This window comes from Chroicocephalus ridibundus, chromosome 1 (assembly GCF_963924245.1).
Source record: "Chroicocephalus ridibundus chromosome 1, bChrRid1.1, whole genome shotgun sequence".
NCBI classification, from domain to species: domain Eukaryota; kingdom Metazoa; phylum Chordata; class Aves; order Charadriiformes; family Laridae; genus Chroicocephalus; species Chroicocephalus ridibundus.
In genome coordinates this window covers 204,356,924-204,379,567 of record NC_086284.1, presented here as the reverse complement: position 1 = coordinate 204,379,567, position 22,644 = coordinate 204,356,924, and the positions used below count along the sequence as shown (strand labels likewise).

Sequence of the window (22,644 nt, the reverse complement as noted above, 5' to 3'; positions counted from 1 at the left end):
GCACTTGCAAGGAGCATCAAGTAGAAGACAAACTGGGGAAAGGAAAAGGGCTCAAGACGTGCACCGAGAGACATGGAAGGAGTGGGAACACAGCTGTGTCAACACAACCCACAGAACCGGGACCTTGCGTCACCCTGAGGTGAGGGATTAAGCTCCACAAAAACTGCTCCTCCTTGGAAATTCAGCAATCAGAAAGGGGACTATGTTATTAACAAAGCACAGTTTTAATAAAAAGGTTTAAGGCATACATCTCAACATTACTTATAAATAAACATAATCACAATACATATATTTTGTTTTTTAAAAAAGTATTCACTATAGATAATATATATTTTTGAGTTATAAAATCCCATATAAATAGCAAACTACTCTCAGTATGCAGAATACAAGAATACATAAAAACTGGGATGCCTATCTGAAAGGAATCCTGAGTACGCGCTCAACAAATGGCAGAAAATAGCACAATGGTACAGTTGGACACAATAAATGCTGTTGTCCAAGTATGTAATTTCTCCAAAACTGTAAGAATGGAACTGAGAACTTTTTGGTTGCTCTACCTTGTTCAGCTCCATAGAAATAAACTCAGGAATGGCTCTAGATACTCCACTCCTTGAGATTTCAGGAGCATCCTATAGATTCTTTTTGGTATCAAAAAAAGGAAACGACATCTGTCTTTTGATGGACAGAAATAAGGCAGGCACTTAGAGCAGGTCAGCGCAGGCTGGAAGCAGCAGCTCGGACTCATAGCCAGAGAGCAGCAAGAGCCATCTCTAGAATGAAGATGTGCGGCAACCAATTCTTGTAGTTAGACGCAAGAGGTAGCCAATTCTTACACTCCTCAAGGTTCCCCTGCTTACCCCTAAAATAACACTATAAAGTAAAACCAGAATAAGTGGAAACTCCGCACATTATAAATATCAAAACGAAAGTTCCCTTTGGTGTTTTTTTTTAGATTGAGATAAGCAAACCAGCAAGTTGGATGAAGAACCAGTGGTCTGGCTACAGCAGCGCGCTGCTTCCTTTGTGGTATGAGTTGTAGCAGCATTTAGAGCAGAGCTTTCAGCCTGTGCTTTCTCTTGGCTTTTCCAAGTGAGCCGTGCAACAGACACACGGGAATGGTAATAACAGAACCACAGAATGGTTCGGGTTGGAAGGACCTTAAAGATCCTCTAGTTCCAACCCCCTGCCCCGGGCAGGGACGTCTCCCACTAGACCAGGTTGCTCAAAGCCCCATCCGAATGTTGCTAAGGATGTGACTACACCTCCTAGGACAAGGCAGACTGCAGTACTGCAAGAGGACATCAACTTGCAGAAGTCTGTCGGTGTATTTAAATTTTGAATTCAGAGCTATTTTATTATTGTAGCACAACTTTTTTTTTTTCTGATGATAATGAAAAAATGTCAAGAATTCATGGGAGAAATAAAGACTATTCTGCCTGTTGTTTCCAAGGAGTAACGTAGTCATTATATGTTCCTTTAAACACTGTTATTATAGAAGATACAACGTCTTCTTTCATATACTCGGGGTCAGGAGCTCTGACTTGTTACTAAAACATGAATCATCAGAGCAAACTCATACATGCAAACTGCAATAAACACAAATTAAACTTTGCTGCTTATTACAGCGTCAACTCAGTGGAGATAATGAAGTAAATAAGAGCCATCCCGGCTCAGTCCCAATTTAACCGGGATCAAAACCCGGATGAACGATGTTATACTGAAGTTGAGCCATAGCTGCTGAGAGAAGAACTTCCCGAGTAAACAGATGCACGGTAATGCTTCAGATTCAGAAATTCTCAATAGTTTTCTGTCCTTTCAGATATTACAAATAACTTATTTCTTGTTATCCTATGGATACCAACTGCACTTCACGTGGCAGTTTTATTCCTGCTTTTCGATTAAAACCCCCAGCAACAAGAAGCTATAAATATTGCACAGTAAGCTAGGACCGAAGACTAAAGAGAGAATGGCACTTGCAGGGCGACTTTTCAGTCCAAAGAAAAACTCTTCATTTTTTCTGCTAATTCCTGTCTCATTTCTATGTGTTTCTTCAGGTTTTGCACTTCATGGGGCAGGTTGATGTCCCACACTGACACGCAGGATTGTAATTCTGGAAAAAAAAAAAAATTATAAAAAATTGAAAACTGCAAAACTGCAACAGAGAAGAATTACTGCATAATTAGAATTGGTTTTACTTATCTGCTTATTTTTTAATTACTCATAAGTTGCCGCAATGAAGCATGATGCGTAGGACCTGGAAGACAAGTACTTGCAAGTACTTGCACAATGATTTGGATTCCAGTTCCTAAACTTAGAGTATACCACTTAAAAGCACTTGAAAAACCTTTTCTGGTGCCTGTGGGCCAAAGGTACTGACCTGAGCTACAGATAGTGCTGAGGTTTCTGCACAAAATTTTACCTGTGTTTTCCCGGGCAGATACACCCTAAATGCTTACAAGACCCGAACCCCATTCACTGTAAACTAAAAATGACAACTGATTTCATCAGGCAGTGAACATACTGGAAAAAGGTCACTTCTTCAATCTCCCTTCATCCAAAGAACTCTCTATTGATGGAGAACTTGCATTGCTTTTAGGGGAATAAGGGTAATTGAGAACACTTGCACGAATAAGGGCTCACAAACTAAGGCCCCAGGGTTTCTGGGAGTCTCTGATTCCTCTCTGTATAGTTAATGGCACTCTTAAATACAACACAAAGGCTAAAATAGTTGTTCTTATGGTAATAATCAGGGAATATCAGATTATAAAACCCACTACTATAAGTTTGATTCTTACTTTACTCCAAACAGTCATCTCATCTACCCTTGCCACCCTCAACTTTATACTGCCATTGCCACATTTTTAGGAGTCACTGAAACTGGGATAAGACAAAGGTGAAGGGCATCGATCAGAGCATCAGCGGTAACTGTTCTTAGAAAAAACCAAAGACAGAGATTTTCTATCCTGCTATTCCAGCACTTCACTATCCTAATTGTCAGGAAGCTTTTCCTGATGTCTAACCTAAATCTCCCTTGCTGCAAGAGAAACTGGTTAGTCCTTATCCTGTCCATAGGAAATATGTAGAAAGTCTTTATTCCCTTCCTCTTTATTTCCATATTTGAAGCCTATTATCATATCCTCTCTAAGCTTTATTTATATTAACCAACTTAAATTCCTGTAGCATTTCCTCCCAGGTTGCATTTTTCTCCTCTGGACTATTCCTAACAGTCCCGATCATTCATCAATGTCCCAAACGGATACGCTGCTCCAGCAGAGGCCGTATCAGCACTCAGCCGGGCGTAAGAACTAGCTCATGTCTCAGAGATGCCACTTTTTGATCGGTGTGAGAACGGTGTTTGCCTCTTCTGCACCAACGTGACACGGCTGACTCGTGTTCAGCCTCCGATCAATTATAACCCTTTTTCTGCAGCACTGCTGCTTAAGCTGATCATTTCCTCACCTTGGTACAACGGATCACTCCTAATTAAGTAAAAAGTCTTGCATTTGTCCTCACTGAATTGTATCCTGTTTCCTTCCAGACCATTTGTTCTATTTGTCAAGGTCATTTTGAATTCTAATCCTGCCCTCCAGTGTGCTCGTGGCTTTGTCTTAGCTGAGAATTGTCTGCAAATCTGAAAAGCACATTGACTATTCCTTCATCCACATCATTCAGGGAAACACTGAGGATTCCCGGCCTAGCACAGACCCCTCTGGAAATCCATTTGATACATTCTCCAATTAGACAATGACATTTATTTATTCCCCAAATACAGTTTTCCAGCAAATTATATTATATACTTCAAATAGTGGCTTCCTCTAATCCGGTTTTGGAAGTTACTGTTAGTTGGTATGGAGCCCAGAAACGCAAAAGACAACAAAAACTAATAATGACGTTCCAAAAATTCTATCAAATAATGATCGTCAACTCTTCACTCTTAGTGGGTAGTCAAACATAACAGTGTCTACTCCACTAATAATACAAATTAATAAAACACAGTTCAGGTACCTTTGTGATATTTGTTGTCTTCGGTGTCACTTTTATAGCAATATCCCAAAACCAGGACCGCATTCTTGAGACTCCCTTTTTCAAAGAAATACATTATCAAATTTTAATTTTAATGGGAACTTTGTAATTTAAGGACAGAGAGAGTAGATAACCTCATGCCACTAAGAAGACAGAAAGCAGAGTTCAGTCAACTGGACCCTTTATTCAGAATCACTAACCATGAAAAACTCAGACATGAAAACAATATAGTTCATGTCTCTGTTTAATGTAGGGGTTTCTCAGGGTTCAAAGGCAGGAGCACCGCGCCAACCGGCCTGTTGAACGAGCCTAAGAGCAAAGCTCCCCGTTATACAGCACAAGCAGAGGCAGCAGAGTCACAGGAAACAGGTATCACAGCAAAGGGATGGGCTGCAAATGGGGTCCCCAGCGCACGGCAGAAACAGAAAGTGGTGGTGATCAGTTTGGTTATGGAAAAACCAAAATAACCACATATGATTGATACAAACTAATTAAAAGTGTTCTGAACTAACGATGGCATGTAGGAAAGGAGAGTTAGTAGGGAAGTAGAAATAGGCAATGGATCGTAGGAAGGTGCCTACTGAATAACGCAAAAAAAAAAAAAAAAAAGAAGACTAGGAAGATAGGAGTGGTTGGACCACAGAAGGATGAGTTCAATGTGCCAGTGTTTCAATATCAACTTCCCACTCATTCCCAACAAGAACATGTGTATGAACGTCTTGCAAGACAAGATGGAAGCTGTTACATGTTCTCCTGCCACCGCAGCCCCCTGTCCCCCTGGCAGCACAAGGAGGGCAGTGACCCTTGGCCGTACGCTAGCAGAGGAACACAGGACCTCGCTTCCTGAGTCACAGATTGGGCCAGGGAAGGAACTAGCCCTCCATGCGCAGACAGCCCAGCTGTGCCCCACACCTCCCCACACAGGAAGTCTTACACACTCCCCCAGGGAAAAGACGAGGAGGGGCTCGGTTTCTGGAGTATAAATAGACTGAGTACGGCTTACTGTGAAAGCCACAGTCTTGGAAGTTTTGTGTGACCACGCTGCAGCGTGTCCCCCATGATACATTCCTCCTGAATCATCAAACGTTTCTAGTGGTTCCCCCGGGACCTCTGCAAGGGAGAGAGAGATTGTTCCTGCCCTGTGGAAATCTGCAGTGTATTCTCCTTTGATGCTGATGTAAATCTGCTGATGGCAGATGAGGGCTGGTGGGAACCACACACATCTTCCATGCTCAGATTTTTCATCACTTCAATTTTTTTCTGCAACCAGTCCTATACATATTCCTTACAAATGTGACTGGAACGTAAATCATGTTTCTTATTCAGACTAGGGTCCTTTCTTACTATACAGAAGTCTAAATTTTCACTTGCAAAATGAACTACAGATATTACATATAAATCATTCTCTACGATAAGTCTCCTGTCTATTATACGTCAATGTGTTAGGCGACAGAATTAGAAAAAGACATTATATTTCCGTATTCATAGATCAGCTACAGATAAAATTGATGTCTCAAAGTCTGGCAATCGCTTTTCCATGAAATATTTACATCTGACTGACATTATATATTTTAATCTTAAATTAAACTATTTAATACAAAAATATTTCCCTCTATCTTCTCTCATTTCACGCAAGCAATGTGTTACTACTGAAGAATTGCTCAGCAGCCTCAGTGGCTTTTTCACTGATTCTGTAAAATCCCCAGTAAAAACAAAGTCTTTGAATTTAGGAAAAAACCCAGCGCTTATAAATAATTGCTGGGAAAAATGATCAAAAGAAGAAAGTACACATCAAACTGCATGTGTCAATCTTACTTGCCATTCTTGAGATTTGTGCAAAAGCAGCTAAACTCTTTCTCCTGAAATATTAACTTTTCTACACGTAAAATTTTGATTTAAAATGTTAAGGTGACTAGAAACAAAGACTATGAGACTCCAGGCTTTTTAAATCACACTGTATTATTCTATACAGTATACTTTCTCTATCAATTACAGTAATAAGTGAGGCTGAAATTTTGTTTTCATAGTAACTGTTCTTTACAAAATGCTAAAAATAAAATGTCCCTTTATATTACTAATATTTCATCTATCAGGACTACAAGGACTGAAAATACTGTGCTAGTGAATCTGGACTCTACAGCTGACACTCTTAAAAGCTGAGGACCAAACAGACTCTACAAACTCGCTGTCTCAGGGAAAGGCAAGTCAGAGGAAGATGGAGGTTCTTTTGATTCGTACAGCATTGTCAGCACGATGAGCTAACTGTGGTCTATGGATACTTCTGGTGCCAGAAAGGAAAAAACAGTCCCCACATTAAGTTCATGATGGTAATGAGAAAACATCCACAGCCTGCAGCTATGAAGTTTGTTAGCAGGATTGCAGCGTGCTTCTGAGTCCACAACAACAGCTTCAGTCTTTTTTTGACAGCAAACACACTTTCAATCACACTGACAAGGGAACTCCAGAGTTTTTTTCAAAGCACAGAGGAAGGCAATGGGAATCCACATGTTGTGCCACAGAGTACTTCTTGAAGTAACATGCATTTTAAGCATACCCACCACTGCAGTACCATGAACTCTTGAGTTGGTATGGCCTTTACTACTTTTGGGAGAGATGCAGGAAAGTGCACAGGTGAAGGAAGTTACATCAGCCAAGAAGCACCCCATACTCAACTACGGACCTCTGGCTGTTTGTAATTACCACTGAAAACCCACAACTACTGTTGTCCCACAGCAGCTCAAAGCAACTGGCTATGGGGACCAGAACAGCACATACATTCAAGTCTGCACCCTGAGTCCAAGTGTGCCGCACTTTCCCAGCTTTGCTGTCATCTGCCTGTGACTCAAATCTAAAAGAACCATTCCTGAATAAGGATGGGAGAAGAAAACTAGGCAATAAGCAATTAAGGGAAAATTATTAAAACCTAACAAGCTCCACAGAGAGAGAAGCCAGAAGCTTAACTTAAGCTGGAGAAAGAAGACAGGCAGACACAGATGAAGATGAAGACTATCGGACAGAAGATGGTGAGAGCTGTGCTGAAGCATGGCACGGCGGGGGGTGTTCATGTGCTGCTCAGTGACAAGCTGGGGGAGAGCTGCTTGATGTGGGCACAGGTATGACAGCCCGCTGGTATTCAGCTAACACCGGAGCGTCTGACATTGACTGAAGATGACAGCAGTGGAATAGAATGAATGAACAAACCGCAGAAAATGCTAATCTGTTCCTGGAACACCACGTCAAACAGCAGACAGCAACCCTAAACTTGGCACTGATTTCAAAATACTCATCATGTGATGGTTGTACTCACCTAGCTGAGCTGTTATCATGACTCTGACAGAATCACAGAAGTTGTCTATAACTCGTACAGGACGACGTGTTGATAAATCAAGCAGCAAGATATGTCCTCCTCCTGTCCCTATCCACAGTGCAGTATTTTTCTGCAGGCAAATTGTCTTCACTCTTCCAGAATAAGCCAGTTTATGTTTTGATTCCTTATTTAGTTTTTCCACTTTGTCCCTATAAGCACGGAGAAAATTTGTATTAAAATCTGGCAGCACACTACTCCACAACTGCTAAATTGACTCTCTCAATACCAGCCTTTTAAACGAGAAGCTGCAAAAATCTCATGCTAATCAGCTGACTGACTTGAAACAAACTGGGATGAAAGCTCCTGGACTTCTAAGACCCAGCTGGTCTGCTTCAAAAGACCTTTAAAGGCAGGTATACTTCTCTGGTCTCTCCTAGTCTGCAGGGCAATAATGTCACTGCAAAGTGGGAGGAGCACACCTAGAGCTGCTCCTCACCTCGCCATGAAAACGAAATGGACGTGGCACATTAAGGGAGAGCAACAATTTAAATGCAAATGAAAATCACAGTCACTGCTATTAAAATTCTGTCTCCTACTGAATCTGTGCATTGGAGAGAGAAGACATTCAGGGGATGCAGGAAGTAACTGGGTGCAAAAGCACTAGTACCTGAAGGACAGCAAAAACTTCCTTCTTTCTCGAGCATTGTTAAATGAATCTTCTCAACGTCATAGACAAATTGTGAAATATATTAAGGGTCTTAAAAAACTGAGATTCTGTATGGGATATTCTGAAGTTCCAGGCCAAAAGAGAGGAAAGGAATTCCACATTTGCCCAAAGAATGGGGCAAATCCCTTACCTCCAGCAGGTAAAGGTACTATGCTAGAGAAGGCAATCTGACATTCAGCTTTCTGTGGCCATCAATCGGAAATACTTACTTAAGAAAATGTGCACAGTCAATTAGTTCTGAAAGTTTTTCTGTCTTCTTGTCCCAGATTTCCACAAAATGGCTGTTTTTCTTTGCCAAGTAGATGGATTTGTCTATTGCTATTGAAATAATATTTGCATCGCTGTAAGCATTATGACAGAACCTAGATGAGAAAAGAACTCCAGTTAGATACACAGAAAAAATCTAGTAGAAAAACTTGACTATTGAGTGGGATTAGCTTCCCTCTAACTCTTACAGAATCATTCAGCCTTAAAACCAAACTGTGCTAGGATGCAACTGAAAGGGTTTGCTATAATCTTCCTACAGTTCGACATAAATTCTCACTGTAATGGAGTTATGCTGATGATATCCCCAGAGGCACATTAATGCCCAAAACCTATTAATAAGTCTTCCCCATTTGTCTGCTCAAATCACATATGCTCACATCACAGCAGGGCAAACTCCACCTTTCTCCTGCCACTCTTTCAATGTTTGGAGACACTCAATAGTTCTTACAGGGCCCACAGGCCATAAAGGGTCACTCAACACAAAGATAAGTAAGCCTAAAAAGCAGCAGTGAGATTTAGTTCACCTTGCTCTGCTCTTGTTTTACTTCAGCTGACAGCCTTTTTGGCTATTTTCCTCTACATACGAATTTGTCTCTCATGCCAGCTCTGTGCCTGCATGTATCAATTGAACAGCATTAGCTTATTTCACTGACTCTTCAATTCATCTCAAAGAACAGCTCAAAATCACCGGTGCCTGATAGCAGACACTCGGTAACACCGCTACTTTCCCTAATGTTACTTGTTTTTGACAACTTTATTTTCAAAACTATATACAGTTTTGCCTCCACAAAGCTCAGATTACTCCTGTGACATATTTTGCATCTTGCCATTGAACTGCATTTTACTGACGTTTTGGTTTCTCGCTTTATATTGACACATTATTTTCTAAAGAAAAGTAATTTCCCAAAATAATGATCTCTACTAGCATAAAATCAAACACTGTTTTCCCTGCTCAAGGAAAACTCCCCTTAACTTCAGAGCAGGATTTGCTCAAACACACCAAAACCTGCAGTCTTCAATTTCTAAATAATGAGAAGTCAGCAATCATACATGACTGAACTATAAAGGGCAAAGATACGCACACATATCATACTGACAAACATTTAAGGACAAATGCTATGCAAAGTATGCGTGAATAATTCTAAATAAAGTAACCAGGGCCTGGACAAATGCAACTGGGGGAGAAAAAATGATCAGTTGCATTTATACATTTTCCGAAGAGATACTGACTTCATAAATCCTTTATATAGTAAAAATGCATATTCCTTGTTTAAAAGCGGCAATACATACTTTAAATACTACTCACTGATCTTATTTTAATGCACACTGTATTCCATCTGTATTGGGGAAGGAAAAGAACAGAAACAAGAGAACTCAAAGAATGAGCTCTAGAACAAGACGTTACATCAAAGTACTGCCAGAAATCTTTAATGAAAACAACGAAAGAGCCAATTAACATCACTTATAAAAAGAACTTACAGTTGACTTGTCTTTGTTTCAATGAGCTTTTGAACAGAAAAATCACTAGTTAAGGCAATGATCTTTGTTCCACAGCCTCCCCAGATAATATTCTTTTCAGATAAGTATGAGGATTCATTTAAGCACATCAGCGGTGTGCTAACATCTCCTATAGTTAGTATCTTCAAAGGTGTTGCACCCTTACACTGCAAGAAAAAGTATACTCTCCATTAGAAATAAGGAGTACACAGACACTCAGAAACTGTTAAAACAAGGCCCCACAGTCTGCTGAATTCAATTTACACAGCCAGATTTTCTGAACCATTATGGTACCTTTCCACCATGTTAGAAACTGGTGTCTCACAGAAACTGCCTGTGTGAGCAGAAGCAGGAGAGCTGGGACTGATACTTTCTGCAACCCCTGGCACAGTTCAAGAACCGGAGGGAAAGTCACCGTGGAGACATCCCACACTGGACCACATTCGAGTTCTGCAATACATTGCAACTCCATAACTGCTCTAGGCTGCATACTGTCAGGAGATAACCCTCAGGAACCAGCTGATATAAGCAGCTCCCAGCATTTCTTTACCTGTTCTGTGAGCAGAACTCCGACCTACAGAAAATCCAAACAATATTGTCTTTTTTTTTTCTTTTTTTCTATGAAAATTCAGCGTGAACAAAAAGAAAAAGGAGCTATAACAGCAATAAATAAAAGAGATGAATACTGTTAGAATATTCTTTATAACAGCCATTAATGTCACTTGCTAGTCAGTTTGCCAGGCCTTTCAAAGTCCTATAATGAGAAATAATTTTCCCGTCTTAACTCTATTGGTTAAAACAGATATTGTAAAACATGTACAGTTCCTCTAAGACTGCAGTAGAAATTTATTTTTAGTTTCAGAGAAGCAATTAAAAAATAAGCTGCATGAAATTAAGCTACTGTTGGTAGTTACTTTACATATAACTGATATCCTTTTGTAGAACAGACAGCAAAGAACAAGTCTACCTTTACTGCTCTGTCTTCAAAAACTGCCAGTCTGCCATCAGCTGTGCCTACCAAGAAGAAATTCTTCTGTTTGCTGAAATAAAATAAAATAATGAATTCTAGAAATGCCTTAATCAGGCAAGAAAAAATTAAATAAGTAGCCTCTGGTATTTCAAGAGTTTCATTGAAACCTAAAAGCTAATACAACTACCTGTGGTCAGGAATGTAGTTACACTGGGTGCAAAATTAAAGTGAAAATGTAAGCGAAATAAGCAGATATCTGAACAAAACTGCATGAGTGTACAGATGTCATTTTCTGAACATCTCTGTTTAGTCATATTTTCAAAATGTAACCCAAAATATTTGATTCATTTATACCTTTGCTTTGAAAGAGAATTACAGTACAAACAAGTGATGGAATCTGACATTTTCTGCAGACGGTGCCTTCTTGTTTCTTCTTCTGTGTTAACTGCCCACAGAGAACCAGACTGGGTTCCTGCTACAATCCAGTTTTCTTTCTCAGTAGGAAGGGTCACTAAGGTCAAACTTAAAATTTTACTATCCGCAATATCCTGAGTCAGAAAAAAAGAGAAAAACAACCTGTTTATGATTTCAGTAACAGTAAATGCTAGTAAATTGATGGTAAGAAAAATAAAATAAAAATCTGCTTGGACCCTGGACAAATCCAAGACCTAACCTCCCCATTAAGAAATCTAATTCTCTTTTAGCAGAATACATCTTCAACTGTGCCATCTATCTCCAAAGCACTGGGAAGGACCCCTGAAGCAGTACACAGGAAAATCTCTATGCTGAATGCTGAAAAAAATATTGTCTCTCTCTGTTCTAATGAAGGTCTCAAAGCCATCAGAGAACTAAGCAAATGGAACCACACTGCAATATAAGTTCAGTTTAATTGCTAACAATAAAATTACTGGTCTAATACTTCTTTTTCTCATTTTAGTTTTAGAAAAAGAAGCCATATCATTTATACCAAAGCTGCCAATTCAAGTGTATCATGGTCAACAGATGGCAGTTAAACAACTTTGATGATGACTCACACTCAGTTCTGGCATACATGTTCATCACAGCACATCAAGCCTGGGTAAAACATTTTCCCTTTTCTGATGGCACAGGCAAATGGTACAAAAAACAAATGAAAAGAGATGGAGGGTATCACCCAAAGTGACACAATGAGGTAGCATCCATGGGAAGACAGGAATCATTAAGAGACTAGCTGGATTGTTATGGGATGTAGAGATACAAAGGGCCTCCGTGCTAGAAATCACTTCCATCTGAGTGGAAGAAAGGAACCTAGTAGTGGAGAGACTGTACTATGAGAAAGTTCAGGCTGGATGGCAGGAAGAGAGGAAAAAGCGACTGCCGTTTCTGCTTCATTTCATGGGTACAATGATGACTCACTTATGAGAAATCTTTGTTCTCTCAAAGCTTAGCTCTCCAAAAGTAGTATCCTGCTGTTAAAATGCAATTACTTTGTCTGAAATACATCTGGGTGCCAAAAAATTAGCTTAAATGGCAACTTTCCCACGTACCTCACAAGTGTGTCCATCTGTATTTAGGTTAACAAATGAAAGCTGTGCTTTTTCTGTGTTCCCATTGCCTATCCAGACTCCTGCCTTCTTGCAGCTTTGATTGGCAGCTACCATGCACTCTGCTGTGGACGTGCTGGGTATTGAAACATACCTCATCAAACAGATAAGCTCTGCTGAATTCAAGATCTCATAAACCTACAAAGAAAGCCACAGCATGCAGATGGTAATAACAATGGCTTGTACAGTGAGAAATACATAACAAGCAACGGATAACAATGTTTTATGGAATATGGACACAGTATCTCAGCAGGTCTGCTCATTTGTATTACCACTATTAACGAGCAATCTTTGTGCACTGAGCAGCTTTACATTGACACTCATTTCTCTGTTAAAATTTCAGGAAGTCAATGGGGTTAGGGCATGTTTGAAAACTTCACCCATTTCAAAGGGCAACACGATGTGTGGTAACAGCCAGTAGGTTTCGGATCCACAGTGCTGTTCCTCCTCTCACATGCATGGAACAGTGTAGGCTAACCACCTTGGTACTAAATAGCAAAGTCCTTTTTGCATAGCTCTGGTAAAGACCATGAAGTAATCCGAATCCTGTTTCTTTACAATAACTATACAGCAAAACAGGGAAAAACAGCAGGCTAGAATAAATGGCTGGTAGATTTGAATGGAACAGTTTATCCTGGATGGCAAGAGCAGGCAATATTGCATGGCTGTTTCAGTTCCAGAAAAGAAGAAACCTGTGCCTCTTACTAACTAAAACGTTCCATTCCTTTTCAGAAAGCACAACAGCTTCATCTATCTCAAAAATACAAATAAATACACTAAGTAATACCTGGGAAGATGTTGGCCGTTCCTGAGGGTTTTCCTTCAAACACTTTTTAATTAAATTTTCAACTTTAGGCCAGGGGGCACACCCATATTCTTTGACAGGATCTAAAATGTAAAATTAGATAACTTCTTTAGTTCAGAAATGGGAGTTCTGAATAACTTTCTTCTTATTTTAAGAATTCATCTAATTTCTTACAGAGTTGCTCTAAGAAATACCATACTGTTAGGTAAAATGTCAGCATGAACAGCTTGGAATCGCTCATCTGCCATTAAATGCTACAGCACGAAATGCTAGAGCTAGAATCCTTGTCATTAAAAGCAGTTAAAGCAAATGGGGTTTGCCTTAACTTTTTTTTAATGTTCCTATACCTGGGACTGAATCACAAATATGTGTGAGTTGTGTTTTGACTAATGCTGACCATTAAAGGGCACGTCATTTCAGTCTGCAGTTTTTTTCAATTCCCGTGAACATTTTTCTCCACGTTTAACTCTTCTGTGTTTCGCCAGAAGTATATGGAATACAGATGAACTTGCAATAAAATGTATAGCAATTTAGACAAACAACTCTATATAGCATTTATGAGATATGGAAGTTTAAATTCCCACTCAGTGCTTTGAATATGTATCTTACGACTATAGGCGCTGACCTCTCTAAGAACAAATCACCCATGAATAACGGCGCCTGTATTGCATTTCCTTTTAGTTCATCATAATCCACAGCTGATATTCCAGTCCTACATCAGACAGAGGTAACATTAATGATAAATACTTGCAAATGAACATATCCTGTTCAGCAAACGATAGGCACTGTTTACTGTGACCTCAGTCAGCCCCTTTTTTGGTGGAAATAGATAAATGATGAGCATGTGCACAGATGGAACTGTACTACCTCCAGAAACTAATACTTCTGATTATTTCATAGGGCTTATAATACAGGAAACAGCCAGATAGACAGCTGCACTCAAGAGATTCTTAGTCTTCAGTTCTTGGGACGGCCTCTTTAGGGAGGGGTTTTAAACTGTCTGAGCTATGAATTGGACTATTCTCTTTAACAAGTAGAGGATGTATGAACTCTCTGTCTCTCCTAATGGACAAGCCATGCCAGATTAAGTGGTACAGTTGCTGCCCTTTCCTAGATGGAGTGACTTTTCAGTCTTAAAGAATGTTTCATGAGTATATCCAATATTGCACGGCAATAAATAAGAATGCCACGCATTAAGCTTGTAGTACGATAAAACTTCAACAGCTCTTTACACAGAAATTGCCAAATACTGAGTTACACTGTCAAGAAGACTACACCATGTCCAGCCTGAGAGCCTGTTTAATCTTCCTTACAGCAGCCAACAACTACATATTGTAATGCAAATTGAATATGAAGAACTTTACATAGCTGGGCAGGGACTTCACACTCTTGACAAGTTAAAAGGGAATTCCCTATTTAAAACCTTTAGGGGTGGCTGCTCTTTCAAGGGAGTGGCACTTTTTTTTGGGAAAAAAAAAAAAAAAAAAAAAGAAGATGATTTTGAGTTTGTTTTGTTTTTTTTAAAAAAGATTTTAAGATATGCAGCTTCTCTATAATGGATTTTTTACCGTAATGTATCATGATCAAAGAACACAAGGGAAATTGTGTTTATCTTAGTGCATGATATCACAGTAATATGTAAGGGTCAAGTCCAGACATGGCATTAGAAGGTACCTTCAGCAACATCCTTTTTCCCTAGGTCTGGATAAAGTCCCAAGTATACAAAACCTCTGTTTCTTTAAAAAGTGAACCAGATAGTTCCTTTGAAATTGCAATGAAATTATAACCAATGTGATGTTGAATAGATGCCTATTTCTCACTATTTCCAGTCCATGTGAAATTAGGAGAAGCTTCTAAAAATTTCTATTATTTAGTCTCCTCCTCAGATCACTGCCAGATACAACATAAAACTTGAGAGGTGTTATTTTCAGAGGAGGCAGGACAAATGACACACTTTCATGTTAAAACTTTAAGAAACACGGCATACCTGGCAACTTTCCTTGTATTGCTAATTCATCAAATTCATTTGGAAACTTCAAGCCTTCCATTATTCTACCTCCTCCGGTTAAAATGTCATAAAGCAGCAAGCCAAATGAATAAACATCAGCTTGCTGATTGTAAATAACATTTCCTCTGGCAACCTCCGGTGCTCGAAATCCTGCAAATAAATCATTTATTAATAGTTGTGATTCATACCAAGCTGATGCCTTCTTTATCCTTTTAAGAGCAAACACTTATTGATGAAAATGTCACAGGAAGTACACCAAAATGGCACACTATTTCTGGGCTGGCAATAGTTTGCATGTGGCAAACCTCCAAAAATATCAGCAATCAGTATAAAGGAAGGGGACAGTACATTAGTTACAGAGCTCCTGCACCATTACACATAAAATAATTCATTTAGCAATGAATATTGAAAACGAAAGGCAAGTCTGCAGTCCTCACCGAAGGCCTAACATTTAACACTTGAAGTCACACCCTCAGACAAAGTTTCCAAGACATAAAGACAATTTTCAAAGTTGTTAAATTGTTCCGTGCTTTAAAATAGATAGTAATATGTTCTCTCTAAAGTCAGGGAACAGTGCAGGCATTTATCGCCTTTAAAAAAAATTAAGACCTACCTATGCCTTAATGAAAATTAAAACAACAAATAATTTTAGCAGTATAATTTCAGTATCACAATAACCATACTAAAACAAGACAGAAAAAAATCATAACTAATGCTTGCAATTTAATTTGTTCTCTTTTTAAAGAGAACTTATTGATGCTAAAGAGTATGCTCCTTGATTCTTCTAAAAGGGGTTAAAACATGAACAGGCAGAAAGGCCAAGAGGTATAAATCTGGCATCACAACTTGTAATAGGATTAGGACTATATTTCATGATTTTGACTGGAGTATAGATTTGAGTTACTTCTAGCTATTTTTTGACATAATGCACTGTAAAACAAAGCATTTTTCCATACCTGGTGTGCCTTCAGAGGTTTTTATTCCCATTCGGCAACAATACTGGGCAATGCCATAGTCAGCTATTTTTGCAATAACAGCTGAATTGGGATACAGGGTAAAGAGTAACACGTTGTGAGGCTTTAAATCACGGTAGATGATCATTGCTGAATGCAGGTACCTGTTAATCAAAAAAGTGTGTATTGAAAGCATTCCTAATTCAGGGATGCATCCATACACACACACTGAATGCATTATTCCCGCAACAGTAAATTTTACTTTCAAATGTTAAATATTGTGTTAAAAAATGTCAAACATTACAATACCAACATGACACCACCTTACTGGGTACTGACTTTAGAATTGTTCTGAAATACTATTTACTGGCACATAAACATTGCAGTATTTTAGTCCCAAGTTGTATCTGAAGAGTCACTGGCAGTTTGAAAAGTGAATCTTAGAAGTTTAAGCTTCACTGCTCCCTGAGCTCCTTTGCAGGTTTTGTGGTTTTACGGTCACACTTCAACAGCTCCTGAGCACATTCATGGACTTTCTGAACTTTAAAAATGCACTAAACTAATTTCTTTGACATTTTAATAAGAAATCGACAGCCACATCGAAATTCCATCGATTTCTCTATTTCTCTACTTATATGAGCAACGCTTGTTAGCAGAAAAAAAACAGGTAACAAAAGTTTGTGTTATGTATCAGATAATCAATCATAAAAATACAAGCATTTGTCTGACCCAGGGAATACTCTACTTGAGATAAAAGGAAAGATAAGCTTTTCATTTGCAGTATATTCTACTTGCAGCTGTATCCTGCTTTTGCAGCAACACAGAAGTCACATTTACCTTAAGCCATCAGCTACGTGTAGAGCTATCCTGTGCTGAAGTGTTCTAGTTAAACTTGCATTGTCTTGTTGAAGCAAACGATCGAGAGATCCTTTAAGGGCTAATTCCATCACCAGCATCCGGGGACGGATTGCAGCAGCCAGCAGAGACACTAAACTGGGGTGATGGAGGTGACAAAGCACTGCAAGCTCCTGTAAATCGTAAAATCAGATGAAATACTGGAAATAGCATAACCTCTGTAGCTCTGAAGAAAACTCAGAAATGTCTTGGAGTGAAGTCTTGCACTTTACTTAAGCTTTTTAATGTCTTCACTAGGGTTGGTATTCCAAGAGCAGAACTACAGAAAAAAAAAAAAGCAGTATTTCTTACTTGTCTTAGGAGCCTGAGGGAAGTATGTTTATTGAAAATCTTTACAGCAACCTCTTCTCCGCCATAGGATGCACGGTACACAGATCCAAACCCACCATCACCTTTTCAAAGATAAAATTGAAAAGAATATTAAAAACAAGGGGATATCAACTATTTCTCAAAAAAATAGCTGAAAGGGTCCAATTTTAACGTGTGGATCATCTACTGTGTTAAGCTTCATGATCAGTAACATAAAAAAACCAGTGTCCTAGCACACAAATTAATGGAAAATCAAAACTCAATAACCTGAAATTCAGAATACCTTAAAAAATACATTTCCACAGAACAGAAATCTCTAAAATTTTTTCCGTATGTTGCACAACTGACTTCAACATATTTGTTTACACAAGCTCTGTAAAAAAATCCTAACAAATAATGCTTACCCAAGAGAAATTCAGGAGCTTCATCAAATTCCAGCTCATCATTGTTCAACATAATATTTCTAGGCAAATCAGCCAGTATCAGATCAGGAGCAATCTGAGCTATTGGAATGGTATGTCTTGGTTGATCTGGATTTACCAAAAGGTCACCTAGGAAAAATAAATGAGACATTTGAAAAAAAAAAAAGAAAAAAAAGGATAGTCATCATTCAAAAGGCACTGAAAGGTACATGGATCTCTGTGAGTCTATATGATCAATGTACCTAACATTCAATTCATATGTGTGTGTGTTTATGTTTATATATATACATAAGCATGCACAGACCTAAACATACATACATACACATATGGAACAGAACGCTAATTAAGTTTGCCATTCAAATTAATGTATCTTACATGTTTAAGTATTTTCAAGGTTCTGTATATGTACCAATCAAATGTGATAGCAAATGTTGCTATGTAACAACACCAAACTAACCAAGAGATTATTTTTCTGTCTATAAAAAGAAAGAATTCTCTTAGTATGTAGAATGTTATCATGAATATTGCCCTTTAAATTACTGTTCTATGTGGTCCAATCAAAAGATTTAGTATCAGTTTTACTATGTGCTGGTTTCAGTTCCATGAATGAAGTTACATTATCGCTACTATGACAAAACAATTCTTTTCATTATTGCCACTGATACATGACTATAAAGAATAGCTGCAATCTGCCCCGTATTCTATACTTACACTAACAGCTCTTACATAAGAAAAAATAACAAGTTGCTTTTGACTCATACTGTAATTATTTCTTACAGAAATGAAACATTTTTAAATAACATGAAGTACACAAATGTTATAAAGGAGATGTCGTTTAGTATTTATCTACATGCAGGTATACCTTGAACAACGTCAAATGGCATAAATATATACCTTCTTCAGCTTTTTTAAGTAAGTCATCGAGTAGTATTTTTTGGTGTTCTTCACCATCCTGAAAGCTGTACAGAGCCCATTTCTTCAACAGTGTTTCCCCTTCACCGCATACATCTATATCCAGCAAACCTGGAAACCATTCTTCCATAAGAGAATCTATGTGATCCACAACTTGCCCCAAAAGGATGCACCCTTTAAGAAATCAGAAGAGGGAAATTACAGCCTCAACCTGCCATACTTGTAATTACAAAGCTAAACTCTACATTCCAAAGGCAAGAGCAAAACAAACCAAAATGCCAAGCTGCAATCAAACTGGAGCAAAAATCAGGCTCAGGAATAATTAACCTTTTCTGCAAGAAGGTGCCGTAATTTTCAAAAAACTGTCTGGGTTGTTGTCAAATACTGCTGATTCCACTAGACAATAAGCTTCAGGAGACCAATTCAAGTAGATGCCTTGTCTCCAATACATTCTATTAGGACGAAGAGCTCGCTCTAGAAAATACAAAAAAAGATTAAAAATCTGATCTCCAATATGAATGTCGTATTTTAAAATATGAAGAATAATTTATGGTACTTAAAATATTTAATTATGATTGTAGGTTTATGCCTACCCAAATAAAAAATAAAATAAAGGCTAAAACTTTGCAGATGGAATAGCTCCACAAAAGCTGAATGCATGTCAACTAATGTTCAGTTCTATAAGACAAACTAAATATTTAATGGTAAGACAGTAAGTCATGCAGCAGGTGATGCATGCACGGATTACAGAAATGCTTAGGTACATTCAGGTTCAAATACAGAATATCCTAGGCAACATATGAAAAAAAGTCAGTGATTTAAATTTTCCCTCTATCACACATACGTGAAATATTAAGAATATGGAAGCCTGTGCTCAGGAGGAAATCAAATGCCAGGAGACCAGGCAGTTATAAATGACATTTGTATGTCTAGCAATGCATATTTTTCATACTTTACTTGTCACCGGTATTCATAAATCACACATTAAAAAAACAAAGATGAATGAAATTGCAAAGTTCAGCAGATAGACCTCATGTCAAAGCATAGAGTTATTGGGAAAAAATTAAAGATGCTCCCCCTCCCCCCGCTGCCTTCTGATAAAAGCAAAGGTTTTAGACTTTCATAAAGGAATGAATCTGAAGAAAAGCAGTTTGTTTTTCTGTGTGGAAGGCATATCCTTTTTCCTGTATTCCTTGTAGAGGAGAATGGCAATATTGCATAAATTTAAGGATTTCCTCTATCTCTAGCATGTGAAAAAGAGAAATAGGCTGCATACAACCTTTAATTTCTTTTACACAACACTGTACAGATCAGGCACTATCTGGATATTTCTAAGTTACAAAAATGTCCACTGTTCTTTTTTCATATTTCTGAACTGGCCAGAAATGAGCTAAAGCAAAACAATATTAGGGATTAGAGCTTTAAAATGCAGATGTTGGCATTCAAAGCAAACACGCTCACTCTTGCTTTTGAAGATAAAGATTTGTACCTCTTCCTGACAGCATGTAAGGTGATATTTCAAGCAACCTGTTGATCAGCCTGGACCAAAATCCCATCGGAAAGTACGGCATCTCATAAAGCCTGATAATAATTTCTGAATTTTCACAGTGGGGAAGCTCTATAACAGGTCTGTGATCAGACAAACTGAAAGAATAAAAATATTAGACAGTATTTAATGATGTACTTTATCCAAACTGATTGATGACATACATTATTTATTATGTAAAATGCATTATTTATTAATGAATGAATGATTGAAATGATCAGGGAGCAGACAGATAGTGTATATTCCGATTCTGCTTGTTTGTAATAAAGTGAAGTTCTGCTGTAATTTAAACCCAATAGAACCTCACTAACAATCATTAGATATCAAATGTAAATGTTATAAAAACCTGAAACACACATAAGCCAGGTAAGCCATTCAGAGCAAATCTATCCCAGGACTCTGAAGAATGTAGAAACTCCAATCAATGCAACCATGCAGCACTCTCTCCATTAAGCAAAATAAGCATTATTAAACACATGAGGGAAATCTGTAACTGAGGCAGAGAAACTGTGTCACCTGCTTCAAATGAAGCAAAAAGACTGCATTCAAATACATAACACTTTTTTGTCACCACATTTAATAACTAGACTGTTTGGAGGAGATACTGCCTCTGAGTAACTTGACTGTGATTCTCACTCCAAGCAAACAGGCTACAGAAATTCATGGTTATCTTTTATAACGCAATAAATATCCGCAATGCTGGCATACCGTGATGTAAAGCTAAATTATAATCTTCCTGCTGCAGTCTCAAAGCATCATAACTATAAAAGAAATATTATCCTCATAAAGCCTTTTAACATTTATAGATTCCATTTATCCACCATGCTAACAGGATGTAAGCTTTATTTGCTACAAGATTGGCTTAACATGCCTGTGAAACTGTTCACTAAAATGTAGTGTACTAAGTATGTATCATGTTTTCATATACGGAACAGCTGTGATGGTCAGTTAAACTAGTTAGCCTGATGGGAGCTTTTCATTTCAATTGATCCCTATGGCTCTCATGTGTGGGTTTAGTTCTTTGCTTACCTGCTTGGGATTAGTAGCTGATCCTCTCCTAATGGCAACGCAATCTGAAACTTTTCCAGAAGCTTGAAGTATTGTGACATGTAGATCTTAGGAAACTTGCTCTTCTTTAAAAGGAATTTTTCCACATCTGAACGCTTAACAATTCCCTTAGGATACTTAGAAAACCCTTCCACTTTCACCGTCAGAATCTTTCAAAAAAAGTGAAACAATTTCAGGTGTACAGTCATCATCAGATTGCATTTTCCTGACAATCTTTTTTCCCCTGAAATATTTGATAGCCTATTGGTTAGGGGAAAAAAATGGACTACATTTCACAGCGAAACCAAACATTTCCATAATGCTAACCAGCAAGACGACAGCAGTGAAAGTATTCAACCTGTCCAAGCCACTAGCGTGCTACCATTCTTCAGTAGCTTTCACTATTCCACATTATATGGAGATTTATTCCATGAGTTAATTTGTGAAAGTGTTCTCTGAAAGAAGCCTATGTACAGTGATTTTTCATATCAGCACTTCACACAAGCATACTGGTACTGACAAAATGATCTTCTAGGTCTTTTCTAACTCTTAATCCAACCAGCTTTAAAGGCTCAAACTTACATTTTTGCCATCTCATTTCCTGCACTGAATGAAAGGTAAAGTTTCAGAGGTTAGGAAATCTGAATATGTACATATAAAAATTTTGAAAGTGTTTCTAGATCAATGTATCAGCGATGGTTTCCATTTAAGCTACTCTCCCATCCCAACACGTGAATCTGTATCACTCTCCTCTGCCGTCAGGACCAAGCATACAATGACCCTTCTTCCCCCATTCTTACTACTTTAATCCAAAATTCCAGCTTTCACTTCAGCCTATCACAATGTATTGCAGGATTATCTTGCATCCCTGGCATTTTTCTATTCTAGATGTATTTTTGTGTCCAGTGTAGTTTAAATGATATTGGACATTACAGCATAAAAGCATAGAACCACTGAGACAGACAGTTGTCTAGAAAGCAAAGGAAACAGAAAGAGCCAGGTAAACCAATCTGGGCCCTGAGAAAATTCTAGATCATGAAACAGTTAAGCAATGGTGAAGAAGAACCACTGATAAATTACAATGGTTTGAGACAGGGGAAAAAGTTCCATGAATATAGATACAAAAAGTAATCAGAGTCTAACCTGTGCCATGATTTTACATAGCCACTTAGGATCTACAAAATACAGATCTCTTAGCTGTAGTGCTGGGTCTTGAAAATGAAGGAGTACACCTGCACAAAGAATATTGTAATTAGCCATGCATTTCTCAAGCTCCATATTAAGCAAAATAAACACCCCTCTCTGGGCTGTTTTTCTTACATGACTTGACATGAACAATTTGAATAATAAATA

The 22,644-nt window shown here is 38.2% G+C and overlaps 1 protein-coding gene across 1 annotated transcript in view; it reads right to left on the bottom strand.

Annotated features, from left to right (window-relative positions):
- Positions 1-205: 205 nt before the first annotated feature.
- Positions 206-22,644, bottom strand: part of LRRK2 (leucine rich repeat kinase 2) — a 68,494-nt gene continuing 46,055 nt past the window's right edge. The window contains exons 33-51 of the mRNA XM_063323410.1: positions 22,435-22,523; positions 21,274-21,461; positions 20,188-20,342; positions 19,026-19,172; positions 18,681-18,872; positions 17,769-17,915; positions 17,347-17,447; positions 16,978-17,168; positions 16,144-16,304; positions 15,167-15,337; positions 13,162-13,262; positions 12,318-12,512; positions 11,146-11,339; positions 10,789-10,861; positions 9,804-9,988; positions 8,267-8,419; positions 7,331-7,539; positions 4,006-4,080; positions 206-2,110 (exon numbers count right to left, since the gene is read on the bottom strand). Of these exons, the coding sequence (XP_063179480.1) occupies positions 1,989-2,110; positions 4,006-4,080; positions 7,331-7,539; positions 8,267-8,419; positions 9,804-9,988; positions 10,789-10,861; positions 11,146-11,339; positions 12,318-12,512; positions 13,162-13,262; positions 15,167-15,337; positions 16,144-16,304; positions 16,978-17,168; positions 17,347-17,447; positions 17,769-17,915; positions 18,681-18,872; positions 19,026-19,172; positions 20,188-20,342; positions 21,274-21,461; positions 22,435-22,523 (2,849 nt within the window). The 3' untranslated portion in view covers positions 206-1,988. The remainder of the gene's footprint in view (positions 2,111-4,005; positions 4,081-7,330; positions 7,540-8,266; positions 8,420-9,803; positions 9,989-10,788; positions 10,862-11,145; positions 11,340-12,317; positions 12,513-13,161; positions 13,263-15,166; positions 15,338-16,143; positions 16,305-16,977; positions 17,169-17,346; positions 17,448-17,768; positions 17,916-18,680; positions 18,873-19,025; positions 19,173-20,187; positions 20,343-21,273; positions 21,462-22,434; positions 22,524-22,644) is intronic.